This window comes from Tigriopus californicus, chromosome 5 (genome assembly GCF_007210705.1).
Source record: "Tigriopus californicus strain San Diego chromosome 5, Tcal_SD_v2.1, whole genome shotgun sequence".
NCBI classification, from domain to species: Eukaryota; Metazoa; Arthropoda; class Copepoda; order Harpacticoida; family Harpacticidae; genus Tigriopus; species Tigriopus californicus.
In genome coordinates, this window is record NC_081444.1 from 2154310 (window position 1) to 2174702 (window position 20393).

Genomic DNA, 20393 nt, shown 5'->3' on the forward strand with positions numbered 1-20393 from the left:
CACAATCCCAACATCACAAATTGTTTTTAGTTAACATACAGCCACATCCATCACATTTGATTGAGTAGCTCACTGAAATTGGATCACGGATTCCCCTTAGGAACCGGTTGCCAGAGGTGCAAGGTTTCGCCACCACTCACCAGATTTTCTCATGATCTACGATGTCTGATCTCTACCGTCACTTCCAACCGAACATTTTCATGGTCTCTGATCTGAATCCCTCATCTAAAAGTCGATGTGGTTCCTCCCCTTCTGTCTTCCCTGCCTTTCCACCTGTTCACAGAACTGCTTCTAGAACAGACACTGAACAGCTGAATAAACGGAGCGTCTGGTGTGTTAGGAAACCAGCTGAATCTCTCAAAAAGAGGCGTTTTCATTGGCGTGTTCGTTGACCGCTTGTGCCTGTCTGTCGGACTCATTCATCGGTTGTTGTACACGTTGTCACTCCCCTTCAGCATCGCTCCTTCTACACTCCCATTACAACATGTCGGTGGAGCCTCCCCCCCTGAATCCCATGGTCGACGAGGATGAGGACGACGACGACGACTTGTTTAAAAGCGCCATCTCGGGCCCCACCCCCGCCTTGCAGGTCAAATCCCAGGCCCACGAGGACGAAGATTCCAGTGGCTACCATACACATGCGGCCATGGAACGATCGGACACGCTGGAAGACGTGAATCTGAACGAGGATAGCGGGTCGTCGCCGGAAAAGGTCGAGATTTTGGCCACCGCTTCCCCTGGGCCCGTTGAGCCCGAGCCTTCGAAAAAGTTGGGCGTGGACTTGGCTCAGATTCGCTTGAGTGAGCATGAGATCGGGGCGAGCCCGGACGTGAGCCGAGAAGCCTCACAAGAGCCCGAACATTTTGGGCACGACGACGACGACGACGAAGAAGAAGAAGACAATCCGTTTCATGTAAGTCAACCCTGGCGTTTCAACTTTTGACTGAACAATGTTGTAGCATTAGTAAGTAGCTAGAGAAATCGGGCCATTGGTCACTTGTCCCATTTGCTAAGACCAAAATCAAAGTCGTTCAATTCGGATAGTAAATCATCTTAAGATGTGACTCCATTTAAACAATTTGTTCAGAACGAGCCACCGAAGTTAAGGTGTCGACGGAGTCTGCAATAGGTTTTTCCCTAAGACTTGATATCATCCCATCGGTCGATTCACTTACTCATGACGATGAAATCTGTGACCTTGGGTATGCGTACAAGGAACAAGTCATTTGAACTCGCAACAAACCCTGTTCATGATGCACTTGGCCTTCAATAATCCTGAAATACAATCTAATCTAAGGTTGACCTAATCAGTTGTTTTTTCTTTACGACTCTCTTGTAGCGATTTGTTCTATTTGCTTAACTAATGGGTGGATGGCTCCTAAACAAATGTGAAACATATATGTGAAACCATCGAACTCAAAATGTGGGAATTATTTATTGGCCTGAGTTTGAGAATATGAAACGAAATGCATTGGTCAAAAGTTTTGATTTTCAATATCACCAAATTACAAGAATTTTTTTTTGCTTCTTTCAGTACTTAAAACTTTCCCAGTATGTAATTTTTTTTTTTTTATATATATTTAGAAATGTGTTTGAAACTTTAAAATGTGCACCTTGTTAAACAATCAAAAAAAATATCTCGAAAGTCAATGTAACCTCAAAGATGAAGTAATTTCTCAATCTTCAATAAAATCTTGCGATACGCCTTAATTTAAAAGTTTGTAATTGTTCAACTTTCTTCAGAGTTTGAGTAACAACATAACTGAGTGCACTTTCGACTTTTACAAAACATAATCTCAAAGATGTATGAGATAAGAGCGTGCCTAACTTTGTGTCGACATAGTGCTTTTTAAAATTCCTCAGATCGAACTGAGGGCAAATCTTGGATATAAATAATTCCTTTAATCGTTGAGTTATGGTGTATACTTTGATTGTATTCCAGGATGTGTCCTACTTAGATGGTTTTGAAGAAGTCTCTTTGTCTCGACAGAAACACAAAATTTGATTTTTAAATTTTATTGTTTTCCAAGTACTTTCTTTCTTCAAATGTATTTCAAATCACTGACTGAGTCTCTTCGGATAATTTGGAAAGTAAATCAAAACCAATTTCCCTCAACTGTCGCCCTATTTCTTTCTGGTTTCTTTTGCTAAAGGCAAATTGGACAGAACCTTTTTGGTTAAGTATTCCTAGCCAACTGTCACAATCAGAGATCTATTCTTTCTTATTCGAATTCTGCATGCTGATAGCAATTGTGTACAGACTCGAGGATGTTTCCTTGAAAAGGCGGGTTTCGAACCCACGTCCTCTGGGGAATACAGCCTCGATCGGGTGCATTAGACCACTCGACTACCATGGTTTATGGAGACACTTTGGAGTTGATTTAGCATATTTATGGACCGTTGTTGAAGACCCTTTTAGCTCAATGCTAACATTTGAAAAAAAAACCCTGAAACTTTGTGGTGCATTTCTGGATCCAGAGAAACCACCAACTCAGACGGTCATATTCATAATGCTTCTTTCATTGCTTTGATTTGAAAGCTCGCTACATTAATCCACATTTTTTGATAAGAGCTTCCGGTCGTTTTGAAATCATTAATCCAAATTCAGGCGTTCAAAGTAATGTATCTCTTCTTTCAAATCAGTAGAATAGAACTCGAATTGTCTCAGTTTATAATGGAGCAAAGAAAAGTAATAGATCCCGCCCAAATAAAAACGAAACCACTGACCGACCTTGTGGAGTACTTAATAAAACGGGATATTTTTCGTCTTATAGGATACCCATTTAAACCTGTCCGGAGCTGTTGGATCTAGGTCTCAAGTGGAAAACGGTCCCACTCATGAAAGAAGCAATGGAGGTCAAGTGAATGGCTCCAATGGAGCTCAATCCAACGTGATGGAGCCATTGGACCCCACGGAAATGGACGAACTCGAAGGGGGCGATGACTTCATTCAAGTATCAGTAAGTCAGAAAGATATGTATATTAAGAAAGAGAGAGAGAGAGAGAGACTCCGCTTCGGTTAGTCAAATTTGGTCCTGGTCTTCCCAAATGTGTGTGAGAAGGAAGAGAATGAATGCATGCATACGTACGTACAAGTTCATTCCAATCCCAACGTTGTCACTTGCCTCGGTTTCGTTTCCTTATGGACCCTTCCGTCAAAGGTCCCTCGCTCTGGCCTTCTGTAGACAACAGACAGTGTATTTGGGGATGGGTGCTTGCTATAGAATAGCACATGATCTCTTGGGAAGCCAAGAGGAGGGCTTAACTTGATATGGTCTTATTCGTCATAGTGAGGGGACTTGGAACCAAATGTGGAATAGGAACGCTAGGGAGCATTGGTTCGACGGAAAATTAGTATTCTGCACTCTTTGGCATTGGATACCTCTTGGATATGGTTGAAACTTTTGATATGCAGGAAACCTCACAATTTCGAGTTTGAGGACACCTGACATTTGACGTTTCTGAGAAAGAGGCTCTTCTTCCTTGTGTGCTGTGCCCTAAATCCGTTGAGGATTCAATGGAATACAAGACTGAAGTGTCTTCTTTCTGTTTTTGACATTTAAAGTCCTTTTTTTTATTAGATAGGACGAGGCAAGTACTTTCCCACAAGATTTGAAGGGGAAATCCCTTACCATTGCTCACTTGACGACAAGTAATCTGCAGATCAGGAAATTAGTTTTGCTAGTCGGAAATAGAGTTTCGCACTATTATCCTTGGCAGAAGTAGATCGGATTATTTTTGGCTTCGACCAACTTTTTTGACTGTTCCATCCTCGACTTTGAGGAACCCTCCTGAGCTAGAGTTTTTTTTTCTCGTTTTAGGTCACCGAGCCTCACAAGGTTGGCGATGGAATGACTTCCTATATGGTTTACAAGGTGTCCACCAAGACCTCATTCAACTTCTTCAGAAGTAAGGAATTATCCGTCAATCGGAGGTTTTCGGACTTCCTCGGACTCCATGACAAATTGTCAGAGAAGTACCTTCAAAATGGCCGTATTATTCCGCCTGCCCCTGGTAAAAGTGTCATTGGAATGACCAAACTGAAAATGACTGCCAAAGATGGAGGAGCCAACGGTGAAGATCTGTCTACTCCCCAAAATCCCAATAACGATGAGGTAAGCGATCATTTCAGTGAAATTTCTTGTAGCAGAAGCATTGGAAGGCTACTACGGATGTGTTTGATCGTTTGAAAAATCTCCCCATCCCAACATAGCACTCACCAAAAATTTAAATTAAAAAAACAATATTGGCGTACGAAACTAGCTGAGCTTATAGCCGGAACGCACCTACTTTAAGCACTAACATTGGAACAAGAACCGTTTAAACCATCGCTACTTCTAACGGTCGTGTTATTGTAGTTAGTCAAGTACTAGGCACTTCCAAATGGCTCTCGAAATGTATCTGGCTCGAACGTACCTTACTAAGTGTTTTAACAATGATTTCCACATCCGCATGCTTCTGAACATACGAGAAGTATGTCAAGCGTACTCAATTGGATTCATCACTTGCCACCTTGATGCAATAAAGAGTAGTCTCAAGTACTAACATGCACTTTATATGACTCCAGGCTCATTTGCATTGGCGTGAGAGCCTTTCAAGGTGAATATAACCAGAAGATATTTTCCTTAGTCCTAAGGATGATTATCGGTCTCGGTCAATGCCTTCTAATAATTAGATCCAACCTTCTCTTGGCCTTCAATCACTCATTCACTTTCAAATTATTTTCATTTCCATAAAAAAGAAAGTTTTAAAAAATTGGCCCATATTTGAGAAATGATCCCTGTCAGTTTTAGCGCAAAATCGATGTTTTGCACCGATGCCGATATATGAGTGAAATAACTTTCCTTTTCAGTTTGTGGAGCGACGTCGTGCAGCCCTTGAGCGCTATTTGAACCGCACAGTGGCTCATCCCTCATTGCGGGCTGATCCAGATCTGAGGGAATTTCTGGAACTTCCCACTGAATTACCCAAGTCCAACCAGACGTCGACTTTGTCGGGAAAGAACGTGATGAGGTTCATTTCCAAGAGCGTGGACCGTGTGACAAACATGACACTCAAAATGGAAGAGACCGACGAATGGTGAGAACAAAGAACAAGTTAACTTCTTAGTTTCGAAGAAGATAAGGAACATTGCTTCTGACTTTCCTCGTGTTCAAGTAGTACAATTGACATCACATGTAGGGTGGGACATTGATTAAAACTAGCTTCCAAGTCCAAGTTCTAAAGCACGGATTTCCCATCTTAGTTATTTGAAAAAAAAAAGTTGGTAATAAAATTCATGCTCTTTAGTTTGGTTAACGTTACTGCACGCATCTATTCTTTCTCGGGTTTCTTCATTGTTTGATTTGGTTCCCTCTAATATTCGTAAGGAAAATGTACGCCTTGTTGATCCGGTAGCATCTTTCAAGTCAGACTTGGACAAATTTTTAGATAGCATTCCAGATCAACCATATATTCAAGGACTAGCTCGGTCTGCCAACTCAAATTTGTTGGTGGACCAAATATCATATGAAGATTGAAAGGTAATAAATAGACGAATTATAACCTTTCATTTTAATAGTACTGGGGATTACATTCCCTCTAGCGGTTAGAAAAGCCCGTGAAAAACCAAACCAAAAAAAAAGTACTCGATTTTTGTCGCAAAGCGTGTGACGTTTTTTTATTCTAAAGCACCGTTTAAAAATGAAGGTAAAAAAATAATAAAAGATGTTTTACATGATGGGATGAGTAGGTTTGCCAAACAAAATTGGTCCATCAACTGCCAAGTGTTCCAATGAAATCCAACTTACAGGACTCCCTTATTAAATAGAATCTTGGCCTGCTTTACTCACAACTAAAACGATACAAGTCCAAGTTTAACGAGGTTTTCGCGGGATCTTGTTCATGTTCAATGTGCTTGCATTTGGAAAACTCATTTCCCCAACATCTGCTCGTTAAAATAAGCCCCATCTTCCAACCTTTTCGGCTGAAACTGGCTTTTTATGTGTTGTGCACAAGGCTTGGATTTCCTTTGAACTCGAGAAATTCAAAGAGAAAGGGGGAAAAACGGGCCAAAATGACGTGGTGTTCACCGAGGTTATGATGATGTTTTTAAGTGCCCAAATGGATACATCAGACTTGGCCGTGTGGTCTCTTACTTTCAATCCACTCGAGTGTCTATCATTTCTAACCATTCAAAACACCAACGGCATCTGGTTCCCTTTAGGTTTGAGGAGAAGAACCACAGTATTGAGCAACTGGATCAACACCTGAGGAAACTTCACTCAGCCACCGAATCGTTGCATGAATACCGAAGAACATTGGCGTATCACACGGGCGTATTATCAAAGTCCTTGGCCGTTTTATCCGGATTGGAAGAGAACACCGAGCTTTCGGGGGCTTTGGCTCATCTATCTGGGGTCCAAGAAAAAGTGGAACACGTTCATGGCGAGCAAGCCTCTGCCGATTTCTACCTGCTCTCCGAACTCATCAAGGATTATATCGGATTAGTGGGCGCCGTCAAGGACGTATTTCAAGTGAGTAAACCCATGTTTTTGAGGCGTGATGAGCTCATGAAATTTGAATTGCAGTTCATTATAGCTAGCCTAAAAGAGGCTTGCAACATCTTGCTAAGGATCTCTTGAGCGTGGGATATGATCATTTCAAGTTCCACGTTTTATCAATAGGCGCTCAATGCTCTTGGATCAAGTCTTCATGTTGTCTCGAGATGTGTCTCTTTTTGATGTTCAATCTGATAAAGGGGTGTTGGTGGCGGTCGTCCAAAGATGAATATGGGTGGCTGGTAGTAATGGTGGCCTTCGTTTATCCCTTTGAAGTGCGAGAGCGGCCTTGGAAATTTCGCTTCCATTTGCCGAATCTTGCACGTTTCTAGACGAGTCCCCCGATTTCAAGGAGATGTCGTCTTTGGAGGAGAGAGTTTTTTTTTTTAACAAGAAGATTTGATGCGAATGTTTCACCTCGGCCGTCTAAAAATTTCATCGTTTTTTTTGGCGACAAATAGATTATTCAATTTTAACAGTATAAGCAGGTAGGATTATTTGTGCGGGAGGGACTGATGAATCATTCCAACCATGGTTAATATTTAAACCCAGAATTTCAGTTTCTTTTGTGGAAATGCACCACTAACTTGAAACAGACTTATCTCTAAGAGCATTACTTCAAAAAGTTCGAGTCGAACTTCTGTTTTTCTCATCTTGTCTAGATCAAAGAGCTTTTGGGGAAAACAAACTCAAGGCTTCTGGTCTGATCCTATTGGCGCCTTTGGGTTACACGCAAAGTACGCAAAATGCAAGAGCCATTTATGCTACCCGTTTCCAAAACTTTGAAGGAGGACCATTAGTTTGACTCGAATGCATCCATTTGAAAAACCATCAGTTATTTTGAACCACCCTAAAATTTCCAGAATCAGCATGACATTATTAGAGGCTGGTAAAAATGTGGCAATATTTGTAAAAGCTGCTTTCAAAATGAAAATGCGGTATTTGCTTTTTTATCTTTCAAGTAATTGGTTTGACAACTTATTTTCAAAAATCAGCTTTTAATCAATTCAATTTCTGCTAATATTGGCTATGATTAAGTTATGTTCATTTAAAATTTGAAATAGAAAATCATACGAAAGGCTGAATCTGCTTTCAAACAATTGCTATCAAAACGCTTCTGAACACTTTCTGGACGCCCATGTTGAAAAACGGCACGAAGCTTTAGAGAAAAGGTTAATGGATGAGACAGATAGGCGTCGCCTAAAAGCTTTTTGATCTCCTTGGAGTTCAGTCCAGCAGCCTTTGCGAGGTCAAAACACCATCACTTTGAGCTTGGCACGTGTGGCTTCGACATGCTCGAGGGAAATGGAAACAAATTCGTTATGGTTAGCCATAGCAGAAGTTGAATGTTACGCAAGGTGCTCAAAATAGGCTGCACCATATTAAAAAGATTGCTGCCGAATCTGGTAAACCAATAAGTTAACAAATGACACAAATACATTGTGAAGTAGAAAGCACATGCTACCATTTGATTCAAAACTCTGATTTCTATTTCAAGTTCCAAATTGAACGAAGTACCCAACCATCCAACCGGGCTAATCCTATTATTTTACCCATTCATTTAGGTCCAACCCCTCTCTCATGCAGATGATATTTCATGTTTCTTGCTCAAATTAGGACACCGTCCACCGCATTGGTGCAAAAAATAGATAGCACGATGAAACACCATAAATTTGCTTACTTATTAAAGGAGCGAATAAAAGCCTGGCAACATTGGCAGAATGCCTCTGTGGCTTTAACCAAGAAGCGCGAAGCCAAGGCCAAGGCTGAGCTCCAAGGACGCCAGGATCGCGTGGCAGTTCTGAGGGAAGAGATCGTCGACCAAGAACGTCAGCAAGATATGGCTCAAGAGAACTTCAAGACGATATCCCGCCTGATCAAGAAGGAAGTGGAGCAGTTCGATGTACGGAAGGCTCAGGATTTCAAGAAAGGGATCATTGGGTACTTGCAAGTGATGTTGAAGTCTCAGGAGGATATCTCCAAGCATTGGGAGCAATATCTGCCCGAGATCAAGCAAATCAGTCACAATTGATGACCCGAAACCGTTCATTCCATGTCCCATTGTGGCAAAAGTTTCAAAGGCAGTTCTATTCATGACTTGATCCCAGTCTGTGTTGATTTCCGCAATTGAGCGACACATTTTTTGCCTGCAATCCACCCGTGAATGATTTAAAGTTGTGATGGGAATTATGATTTATAAGAATATAGTCTATTTATGTATACTATGTCTGTGACCTGGTCCCATGACTTGGAGTATTTACGTGACCATCCATATTTCAGCTCCACATTTTTACCGACCATTGGTCTACTCCTATCATTATTACTATTATTATTATTATCATTACTACATTATTACCTCTTCCCCATTATTGTTTCACAATTGCGTTTTGAACATAACTCCATGATTGTAAGACCTTCTCCGTGGCCGGGACTGTTTTCAATACTGATTCAGATATTCATATTCATATGCATCTGTGATATTCAATACCCTCGTCGCCCTCCAACTCGTCCTTGATTCTTTCAATCTGACCGACTCGGATGGAGGCAATTCTGGATCCTGAAAATAAATTGTGCCACCAAAACGAAATATATTGCCTTTCTGAACATTTAAATTGTATTCCTGGGGTTTTGAAGGCAAATACTCCCACAAAGAGTTTCATTACTATCATGATTACTTCCTGTAATGATTGATGAACTTTCGTTGGGTTTCTCTTCGAAGCAGTTTCGAAAAGCAAGAAGTAGGAAAACTTTGAACACGACGATTCCCATTTTTGTTCGTTCTACTCGAAGTCTGAAGCCTGCCACGGAAATGGATTAAACTTCGAGTCGAGGCTTCCTCAGTTACGGAATTTCGGTTTCTCTGAACCAAACTTGGGGACGTTTCCTTTGATTTCCGTCCTTTTCTTGTTCATTGTTTCAAATTTTAAATGACTACCTTGAATCACTATTGCTTGCATATCTTCCATTTATTCACTGGAATGAACGTGGCTAGAAGCATAAGGTAAAAAAAAAGTTCACAACACAAGGCTAATTTCAAGGTTTTGAAGAATATTATAGTGAACCAGCTTGCTTAAAGTATGATAAAGCCACTTAAGCCGTCCAATTTTGCATCTAGATTCGAAAAGAACCTTGTGCAGTAAATCAAAAAAATCCAGTTCCACTTCCAATTGTTCAATCCTGTTCAATTGAAACGGTGTTTTTTGACACTAGATTCCATCTTTTGGCTTCACAAACGAGATAGAACACAACTTTGCCTTGAGCCGTAGCGTTGGATCTGGTAATGTAATTCTTTGACGTTTGGTTCCCGGCCAACCATCGATTTGGTATTTAATGCTTTTCTGCAATCTGCTCTCCACTCTGCGACTCATTAATTCGTTTAATTCGTCTCTTGTTGCTCTATTTGCTGGACAAAACTTACAGTGCATTGGAGCCAAAGTTTGTGCCCAAACAAGGGTTGAAGCACCTCACAACGGTGAGAAAAGTTTTTGATTCGAAAATTGGAAAAATGTTTTTTATTACATACCATCCATCCATATATAACATGGACGAGTTGTGTTAGCAATTTTTCGGGCTATGAACTCGTATGTAGTGCCGCACATTGATTTTGTTCATTTTGTGGAGGGAGAATTGAGACAAACATCACATGCACAGCCAAAATGCACAGAGAAAAATATTTAATTTGTCATTGATTTCACTTTATCGGCTCGTTGAAGTGAACAGACTTCTGACAATGAGCCAACTATTAGTAGAGTGATAGAAACACACGCACAAATGGCATTTTTGAATTATTAGCGCAACTCCCTCAGAAGGTGATGATTCAAATTAAATTGGATCGCAATGTACACGCTGGCTCTGATGAATGTGTTAATTCTCCTTCCACAAAATGGCCAAAATCAGGGTGCAGCGCGTCGTTTTTCCTCGAATTTCCTTTAGTTCACATGGGGAATTTAGAAGAAAAGCATCACCACCTGGTAATCATAAGAAATTGAAATATATTGCACCAAACCCCACCCACATTTATTTTCCCCAGTGAAACGCCGAGTTTTCGTTGCCATGTTACTTACAAGGACATCACTAGAGACGGCCAAAATATGCGTTATCCGTTTTATGTCCTAAAGCAGGTTGAGTTGCATGTAAAGTATACAGTGCTTTATGTTTCTGAGTGGAAACATTTTTTCTTCTTCATAACTTGTGCGACAAAAGGAGAAGGTGGAGTAGGATGGTCTAAAAAGCCAAGCCAAACAAAACAAAAATATTCGCCATAAATGGAATGGGTTGAAAACTCGACGTCGTAAGTTAACGTTTTTAAGGACGAGATGCGTTGTAAGAAATGGTGCAATTTTCTAGCGAAAGAGTGTCCTTGATTTGACTCTCCTCCTCCTAACCCGGCCGACAAAAAGCATTAAAACGCATTTTAAAGCATGTTTTGGCCGTCTCTAAACGTCACTCTCGGGTTTTTTCGCCTCCTCTTCCTGGATCTGATCTCGAGGGAGCACCAAATCTAATCACTGCGACAATAGCAAGCCCCTAATTGGCATCTCTTCTTTCTCTTTTGAAAGCAATGGGGACAAATGTACTCCCTTTTTCAACCAGGAAAAGTGGTGAGTCCTATCTCTCCTCTGCCCGATGCCATGCTTAGGCCCACCCAATGTTCCATTTTTCCAATGTAAAGGAATACTTTGCTCCAAGAACACTTGTTGTTTGTATCGTACTCCAGGAATAAAATACCTTGTACTTTGATTGAAATCATCTAAACGGTCGTACTTAAGGAACAAAACGTTGCAGGTAACAAGTGCAGCCACTTTGGTCAGTGTTGGTTTAAAGACACGGATATGTTATTTTTTTTATTTTTTGCTCGCTTCCATGGAAAGTTGCGAGTTTTCTTTTGCTTTTACCCAGTGCCGTTATCATCTTTACGGATCAGGTGAGGTTAACTGTAGTGAATCATTGGTATTTTGACCATTTTTAACCTTTATAGTGAATATACCTGGAACCTTTTTCAAAGTCCTTTGGAAATTGAACTTGGTTTTTCTATTTCGGAATCGCGTTGGTCATACAAACTTGGATAAGAATAAGATAAATGAAATGCTGCCAAGCCCATAAACACTGTTGACATGCAGGAAATAAAAATAAACTGCTCCTTAGGTTATGCAAAAATTGTTATGTCGTTATCTGTAGATCAGTCTAGGGCCAGGAATGTTACTCTACATACAGTATATACCGAAAGATATTTCATCGCCTGTACGCAGGGAATATCGTGTCATTAGTCAATAAAAGTGGTTGCTACCATGCCCAAAACCCAGTCTGACAGTTCAAAAAAACGTCACCCCATTTGGTTGGGTAACTTTGTTTTATAGCATTGTTACGAAAACAACCAAAATGGTAAGCATGGCTTTTTGTCTTGGCTCGACAATTTTATCGGAAACAAATATTTGGACTGATAAAGGGTCTCTGAATCGTCTTGCCGAAATTATGTTATTTTTAGAAAATTGTTGTCACCTGCATCTTGAAAGGTACTTAAATCTGACAGTTTTTAAAGTGTAATATTTCTATGACACCTTTTCCTTGAACCGAGATAAAATGCATCAACTTGTATAAACAGAAGGTATTCAATTCAATTTTATGTCTCAATGCCTTTAAAAGACGCTGAAATGACGAAATCAACAATACAACTAATTAAAGGTAATGTACATAGTAGGCCGAAGTTTTGCCGCCATGAAAAGCCTTATGTCGGTTTTGATGTAGAAAAGAAGCATTTGTACGTTCTTCGTTTTCATTGCCAATAAAATTTGGGTCTTAGAGACAATTCGTTCCGTGGCATTGACACAACAATCATTGCTATCAAATTTACGAGGAACTGTCCACTTTTTCTTCCAATCTATCAACAAACAACAACAACAAAATGAAAGGCTCCTCTAATCCTCATCCGAGAGAGTTTGCAAGAGCCTCAAGGCTCACAACATCAAGGCGTCAAGTGAACATGTGTCAGACATTAGTAGCTTTCAAGCCTTCGTATGATAGATCAACTCAAATCTGTCGGTTTTCCCACCTACAATGATCACGCGTTCTTAGGAGAATATCGTATTTCAGCTTTGACCTTGAAGGGTCAATCTGAAGTAAAAAGCATCTCTGAATGGACTCTAACCAAGGAGGTCAAAACGTATCGGCAAATCATTGTAAGCACTAACTCGCTCTTTTTCTTCGAAGCCACTGGAAACCCACATGAATGGTGAAAGCTCATGAAAATTGTTCTTACCAATATCCTTGTGAATAGAATACCGTTGTTCAGAGCTACTCGTACTATCTTAATAATAACAATAATACAAATGATAATTACAAAATTGACAAAGGCCTCAAAATGACGATTTACACAATCAATTGGGCTTTGTTCAAAACGCAATTTGGTGCCATGACAATCAATCTAAATAGACGTCAGAGCTTTTCTCGTAGGAGGCGTTACTACGGTAGAAATATATTCCCTGCTAAAAGTACTAACCAAAATTGGAGCAGCAACGACTCAAAATCGTTCTTCGAATCAAATTAACCCCTTCGATGGTGGATTCTGTGCCTCTCTATTGGCTATACCTGGTTATTCATTATCTATATACCCTGTGACCCTAAACCTTGTAATGTCCAGATTTCTTTTTCTTGTTACCTTTGACCCTCGGGTTTTTAACCGATACAATGAAATGAAATTCCCTGTAAGTCATGGTATGTCATGACCTGTAAAATATTTGGCCATGTCAAGAGTTTGAATTAGCCGTTCAAGGGCACCTTTGAATGCAAGGCTTGTTTGTCTTCGGTAGCAAAAAACAAGTCACGTTAAAAAATCAATAGTGGGTCATCTAAAATTTAGCTAAAATCGTCAAATAGAGCACAAGATTTCAAAATTCCGAAAATTGCGAACTAGTTTCCTGCGGTATTTGAAATTCCTTCCCCTTGGTTTTAGATTTCTCGGAGCCAGTTCCCAAAGGCCTTGGACTTTGACCTTGATGTTCATAACTTCATAAGGCAAGCAGCTCTGAGGCCTGACTCTCTGTACAGTATGGAGTATGCTGTACAGACAACGCATCAGCAGTGTTGTCTCAAGTGTTCATAATGGCCTTTGGCGTGGCAGCGAGTTTTGTTTTGCTGATTCTCTCTGGAATCGGCTTGTACACTTTCAAGGACGAATTGGAACCAACGCAGACCTCTCAGACCAAGCACCATGGAACCAAGGACTTGTACCAACTAATCAAAGATAACCCAAAGGGTGAGATGTGCTTCGCTCTTTTGTTGTGATATAACAGGCGTATGCATCAACGTTTCGTAAAACGTCTTTTACGAAATGTACTTGGGATGTTAGAACGACAGTTTGATGGTTAAAAGTTAGTGAAGCGATTTGAGTGGCACTTCTCTCAATTCCCCCTCGGATGAAAGAAAATGTTGCGTAGTTGGTCTTGGATATATTGTAATGACAGAGATACCGATTTATGATTTGTATGTTTACTGACTCCATATGGTCGGATCTTAAAACCTTGCGTTCCATAAGAATCATATATCAACTGTGTTGCCAAAGCATCAGATTTTAATCGTTTGGCGTGCAAAATAAACGTGTGTAAATTCATCTTCAAATAGAAATGGAACGATTGATAAACTACTGCATTGAACTCCTTTTTGGACAGATTGAATTTTTTATACGCATTTCCTTGTTCCTTCAAGCGAAAAAAAAGTTTCCAAAATGTCACATTATGATGGCATTGAATAAATGATAAAACGCATCAAACATAATATCTTTGCAAATGAAATAAAATGGGAGGGTTTCATCCCAACCTTTCGATTCACAGCACCATTCCCATTATGACCATAACTCCTTTTGGCACACTCACTTTCCGAAGTATTTTGACGTATCTGATCGCATTTTACCTTTTCAGTACGAGCAACTTTGCCAACGTCAAATTACTTTGCTCGTTAATTTGAAAGACAAGAGTATAAATCCACTATGACAGCAGTCAGGAACTTGACCGAAACGTGGGGACGTAAAACGTCAAGTTAATCAAATTGGATTTGTACTCAATCTTCTACAACAGGAAATCCTGAGCGAAACAGTCAAATGTTTCCAACCCTGCTTTTTGTGGCTCGTGATAAATCACTTATTTTTTGCCCAAATCCCCCTTTGGCCTGAAATAGCAACACAGCCCAAATTTTGGGAGGTCACCAGGGTACTTTTCAAAACAGTAGAGGTACTAAAAAAGCACGAAACAACACGCCATATCAGACAAAAAAGTTTTCAAAGGCTACAAAAAGTCTTTTATAAAAGTAGGAAATTCTAACGTAGGAAAAATAAGTCCAAAAACTATTGAGTCTCAAAAGAACGAGCGACCTCTCCAAATTTGATGATGACGTCATCTTCCTTTCCTGCATGCTTCAATGTCCCAATGCCTGTTCACGGCCTCCATTAGTATGCTGAATTTGGGACATTGGTTACTTATTAGGCACTTGATGTCATTTCGTCGCAAGGTCATTGAAGCTCGGCTATACTGTATATTCGTTTGGACGTCACTTGAATATGTTTGTTGATCGTTAAAAATAAAGGTTAAAAATAAGTCGACAATCTTTTTTGAGCGTGTAGGTTGAGTTAGAAGATACTGATGGGACGGGCCAAGCTTTTGAACCCTCAAAAACAACGGGCTGAATTACAAAGTGTGGACATGGGCCATCGAGCCAGTCTGCCACTATTAACATGGAACCCAGAACAGAAGCAAAACAAGAGAAATAACTGAGGAACAACAAGCTAGAAATCAACCAAGAGAAAAATCAATGTTAACACTTTGAATCCAATCATTCATTTTAAACAAATGATTATACAAGATGTGGCTATCAGGTGAAAAAACAAATGAGATCGTGCAAAACAATGCTGCTATTTATGCTCCATATTTGAATGTTTCATGTTGTGCAATAATTAGAAGACGCAAGTGATGCAATCTTTAAATGTTATATAGCTTATTGTCTTGAAATCAAGCGGAATAATCGCAAAGACCGAATAAAGATAAAATTGTATTTGGTAGATAGGTGGTATGGAATGAGGTCTCTATGGCAAGACGTGCAGTAGCAGAATGAGAAGGACGTGAGCAAAGAAGAATGGAGAACAAAGACATATAGGATATATGTACGCAACCTATATCACACAATCATTCCAACCCCCCTAGATCTGGAACACGACTGAAAACAAAACAATGAAGTTTGACAAATCTAAAACGGGTGTTGCGACACTGAGGTCCGTTGACATCGAGTGCTTGGAGGTCTCAAATTAAGATAATTCCATCAAGTAAATGATAAACGTTTTTAAAAAAGGATGATTTTTACCTTCTAACTCATTACGCCGTTGTTCCATTGTCAATAATTTATGTTGTGCTTCTCACAAGTTCGGTCAATGTTCCGATGTTAAGTGGGTTTTTGTCGTTAGTTACTTTAGTAGCCATAAATAGTGATAATATGGGTTAATGCATAATAGTAATGGAATGGGCTATGGCTTATGAACCACTTGAATATGAAGTAGAATGCTATAGTCAAGAAAATTTTACCATGTTGGAAACATGTGAACGCATTGAATTTCATTTGAAGTGAGACTCGTCTCCTGCCATTTCAAAACAATCTTTCAAATTTCAGTCTAATTGAACCACTGGGTCAAAAGTTACGCCCTCTCAAAGCACAGCACAAATATGATGTGCAGAATGAATGATTTACCCGTGGTAAGTAAATAACATAAGAGGGTTAAATCATTCATTCTGAAAGGAGTTAAGTAGTGAGTTGTGAAAAGCCATACCTTGTCATCCAATCGTTTGATTGAGGTGATAATTGAAGTATCAAGTTGGTTGTAGCGTCTTGGCTTCAGCCTCATACAAGGCATGTGAAGCAAAGTAAATTCAAGAAAATTGTAGTGCAGCAACACCGGTTTTCAGTATTTTCAGCAGGGAGAAACAAGACAAACATTGTGGCCAACCTACACTTTTACTCGCTCTTGAATCCGGTTGAATTTTTAACAATCGAGTGTGTTGTGCTGCATGCAAAATTAAATAATACATCATTTTTGTTCAGCTCTGTCACTGCACTAAACTCTTGGTTCAATATCAGACCACTGTTTTGCTTCAACGAGCCGGGAAACTGAATTAAAGGACAAATTCAGTCTGTGCCTGGTAGAGGTTGGCTGCAATGTTTGTCTTCTTCAAGATACTCAATATCAGGGTTGCTGCACTACATTTTCATTGAATTTCCTTCACTTAGCATGCCCTATCAAGATGTACGCAATGCGTTTACTCACTTCCAAATGTCAATTTTCGATCGAAGCATCTCCGTCTATATTCCAGTGGTCAATGGTTCGGGAAAAAGGACTACTCTGAACTGATTTAGAAATTATATATGGCAAGTTCTTTCAAGATTGTAGATTGTGAGGTGATCCTGCAGCAAATAGTGCGAGTAGTGCAATATCTAACCCGTTAAGGAGCTGGTGTTCTCCGGCAATCCCTTCGGACTGGAAACTCCATAACTGTCACTGCCTAACAAAAACTTGTGAGGTATCTGACCTCAAAATAAGTCAAGATAAATTGACCTTCATCCTTTCAGCCTTGGATTTAGAAGATTGGCGTCAGGTCCTAGATTCTGAGACATTCCGCGTTACCCGGGAATTTGGGACGGAACGTGCCTTCACTAGTCCTTTGAACAACATCAAGAACAATTCCGGAACGTTCCAATGTTCAAATTGTGGTCAAGCATTGTTTCATGCCAAGGCCAAATATGAATCGGGCACTGGATGGCCTTCGTTCTTTGATGTTATATCTCCAAAAGTCATTGGCTTGAGTACTGATTTTAAGATCGGGTATCAAAGGTCAGTGGTCATCACCTTTAATTTTGTTCCAAAAGTTGAGAGAGAATGATGTTGTTGGTTTTTTATTTCCCTCTTCCTTATCCTTGTCTTTCAACTTGCAATTCATTATTAATAAGCGACCATATAACTCTACTTAGGCTTTGGTAGCAAGTTCGGCAGTTTGGAAAAGGAAGAACTAGGTGAAGGCCATAAACATGCTCACACAGTTAGATTATTCATTTACATCCGTTTTCAGCTTGTACTGCCACTTTCGTCGAAGATGACCCAACAACTTCTTATATCCCGTATGGCTTTCTCTAAGACCAAAGTTGTTATCAAGTCAGATGATCTAGTCTTTGGAGGGTTCCTGTTTTTTCATTCACATAAGCTTTTTGGTGGTGGAAAGTGGAACATTCGTACGTTATAGAGTAATATGTTAAACCTACTCCTAAAGAGAGCTAGACTTGAATAAAGATTTTATGACTCTTACGAGTGCAAAAACGACTTAAGAACTGGGAATGATATCCCCTTGACCCAAGATTCACGTCCGCAAAATATATTTTGATCTTACTCGTTAGTGAAATAACAATCAAAACGCTCAGACGCTTTTTTTCTAAGAGATAGAGTATCATCGATCATAACTGAAACTCTGGGTCGCTCAAAGTAGTGCTTCACAAAGAGAGCTGTTCAGTCCATTAACGTGCCATCTTTTTCTCTTTTTATTTTAAAGTTGGGCTGGCAATTTGGCTTGGTCAGAAAAAAATTGACATGTTTGTAGTTCTGCAATAATTTCAAGTTCAGAGATGAGATCAATCGGAAGAGTATTACAACAATTTACATTTCGAACTGAAAAAACAGATTTGACTCGATAGTCGTTGCTCTACAAGTTTAGTTAAGATGGGAACCATGAGAGGGTTCAAAACTTTACTGTCACACAGTTCCAAATTTTCGACGAACCTGACGTCATTATACATCCGAGCACAACCCAGCTCTTGAATTTGATATGAGCACTAAACATGAAATGTGGAGGAGAACTTGTATTGGAGAATAACGCTTCCTTTTAATAGTATATAAATACCTGACGACCATTAACATGGAATATTTGATCAAAAACCTGTTAAAACAAACAAGGCAGAGTTTCTACAGTCGACAGAAGATTACGCATAGACTCTGTTAAGAAGAGTATTAAAATCTTGGCTGAAAAAACAATTTCATCATTGAGTACAAACATCGAGGATTGGATTTTAAAATAGGGTACTTCTGATGAAGGACAGTCTAGAATCAATGAGTATATGTCCATTAATAAGAAATTATTGAAAGCCACTTCGGCCACTTGGCAGAAAATGTGACAAAAGCATAAAAAAGTCGCAAAAATGGCAGAAATGGGCTGAACACAGTAGAAAATAACAAGCTATAAGCACCTTTTAATGTTTAGTTAATGTTTAGGCCCAAGTCTTCGCTTTTTAATGCCAGGTATTGTCTTTTGCCTCGATAGACAAGCCAAAAAATAATAGTAAAGTCACTAGAATTCGGCTTTGTTTGGATTTTGGGCCAATATGTGATTGATTTCATGATCGCCAGATATCTAAATAATTTTCTTTCTTTTTGAAGGTATGCGTTTGACGGGTAAAACACGTTGTCTAATTGATAAGCTAGGTTGAAAAACCATTATAAATAGCAAGGAACACTTCTTAGCCATACCATTGATTTTACAAAATCGACAAAAGTAACAATGAAACATCTGCTTTTTGTACATGCTTTGATTCATATTTTCTTTCAATTACAAATAGCATTAGAACGCTTCACGAAGGGGTCGATCAAGAGAATCACATTTTTCCACGAACTTCAAGCTTAACCTTATTAACTTAATTGAAAATCTTGCACTCATTAACATTTATGTAGTCCAGCACTTTTCCATTTTATATATTAGACACGTGTGTGACGTAACTCATAAACTAAGCATTTAACGTTGAAAGAATCTGACACGTACATTACTTTAAGAAAGACTTTTGATTAGTCGCTCACAACTTGCATCAATGAGTTTCTCTGTTTCCTCTAGATCTGAGGTTCATTGTTCACGATGCGGTGCTCATTTGGGACACGTGTTCAATGATGGGCCCCAACCAACTGGATTGAGATATTGCATGAATGGAGTGGCTCTCAAATATAATCCTGGTTCGTAAGCGATCTGCAAGTTAGATGCTACTTGGAGGATAAAAATCAACCGCGACTTTCGAAGTATGATGTACTGTTCGTTTGGATTTACTTTACAACTTCGCACAATTATGCAGCGGAATGTGTCCGTCCATCTTGTCTCGTTCATGACTGTCGAAGAGCATAACCAAAATATGTTTTTAAAGATGTTTCAAATCATTTAGAAAGATAGCATCCAACGACATGTTCATCATTTACTGTACTTATTTCAACCCTTGGAATAGAGTGTAATGAAAAAGGTGGAAGCAAGGGCTACATAGTATCCAAAGCACCTAATTTAGCCGAGATCTTTAGGAGACAACCCAAACATGTAAAGATTTATCCCCCGAAGGGCGTTAGAAGTTGACCTACACTGTACTAATAGCCTTTCTGGTGTTGCTGGCCATTGATCATCCGCAAAATGTCTCGTTTGTCTTGCTTGCGTCAAGACAGGTTGGAAGTACAGAGTAGACAAAAGAACCAAGATCAATCAATGTGTAGCTTAATGTCAACATGATTGCAAAAAGACATGAAAGCCAAAGGGATGAGTGGATAAAGAGCCAACTCATACTTAAACCTGACTTTTCCATAATTCATCAATGTACTTATTCTGCGTCTTAAAATATAAAGATGGAATCACAACGGTAAATTATTTTAAAGGCTCCCTTAATGTGGCAAATTATGAACTGCCATGAGTTTGGTTTTGTTATTCTTTCAAACCAATAAATGTGCGACCGGCAATTATAATCTAACATATGAATTTCTATGTCTTTTCGTCCCAATGTTATGGGTAACATTGGAGGATGTTTTACTTCTTC

The 20393-nt window shown here is 39.5% G+C and overlaps 2 protein-coding genes across 2 annotated transcripts; both read left to right on the plus strand.

Moving 5' to 3' along the window:
* Nucleotides 1-295: 295 nt before the first annotated feature.
* Nucleotides 296-9145, plus strand: LOC131879989 (sorting nexin-2-like). Its single transcript, XM_059226479.1, has 6 exons — nt 296-913; nt 2775-2960; nt 3822-4115; nt 4853-5079; nt 6206-6515; nt 8230-9145. Exons 1-6 carry the CDS (start codon nt 485-487, stop codon nt 8569-8571), a joined length of 1788 nt encoding a protein of 595 aa, XP_059082462.1. The 5' UTR covers nt 296-484; the 3' UTR covers nt 8572-9145.
* A 4401-nt stretch (nt 9146-13546) lies between these two features.
* Nucleotides 13547-19841, plus strand: LOC131879991 (peptide methionine sulfoxide reductase MsrB-like). Its single transcript, XM_059226482.1, has 3 exons — nt 13547-13791; nt 17142-17403; nt 19442-19841. The coding sequence occupies exons 1-3, from the start codon at nt 13638-13640 to the stop codon at nt 19563-19565; spliced, it is 540 nt and encodes a 179-aa protein (XP_059082465.1). The 5' UTR covers nt 13547-13637; the 3' UTR covers nt 19566-19841.
* The last annotated feature ends 552 nt before the right edge of the window (nt 19842-20393 follow it).

What these genes read in the sequence shown, in the direction of transcription:
- LOC131879989 (XM_059226479.1), top strand. Translation starts at nt 485, where the DNA reads ATGTCGGTGGAGCCTCCCCCCCTGAATCCCATGGTCGACGAGGATGAG. An exon ending in AAGAAGACAATCCGTTTCAT is followed by an intron (nt 914 to 2,774) that starts GTAAGTCAACCC and finishes TTCGTCTTATAG; the next exon opens with GATACCCATTTAAACCTGTC. An exon ending in ATGACTTCATTCAAGTATCA is followed by an intron (nt 2,961 to 3,821) that starts GTAAGTCAGAAA and finishes TTCTCGTTTTAG; the next exon opens with GTCACCGAGCCTCACAAGGT.
- LOC131879991 (XM_059226482.1), top strand. Translation starts at nt 13,638, where the DNA reads ATGGCCTTTGGCGTGGCAGCGAGTTTTGTTTTGCTGATTCTCTCTGGA. An exon ending in AATCAAAGATAACCCAAAGG is followed by an intron (nt 13,792 to 17,141) that starts GTGAGATGTGCT and finishes TCATCCTTTCAG; the next exon opens with CCTTGGATTTAGAAGATTGG. An exon ending in TTTAAGATCGGGTATCAAAG is followed by an intron (nt 17,404 to 19,441) that starts GTCAGTGGTCAT and finishes TGTTTCCTCTAG; the next exon opens with ATCTGAGGTTCATTGTTCAC.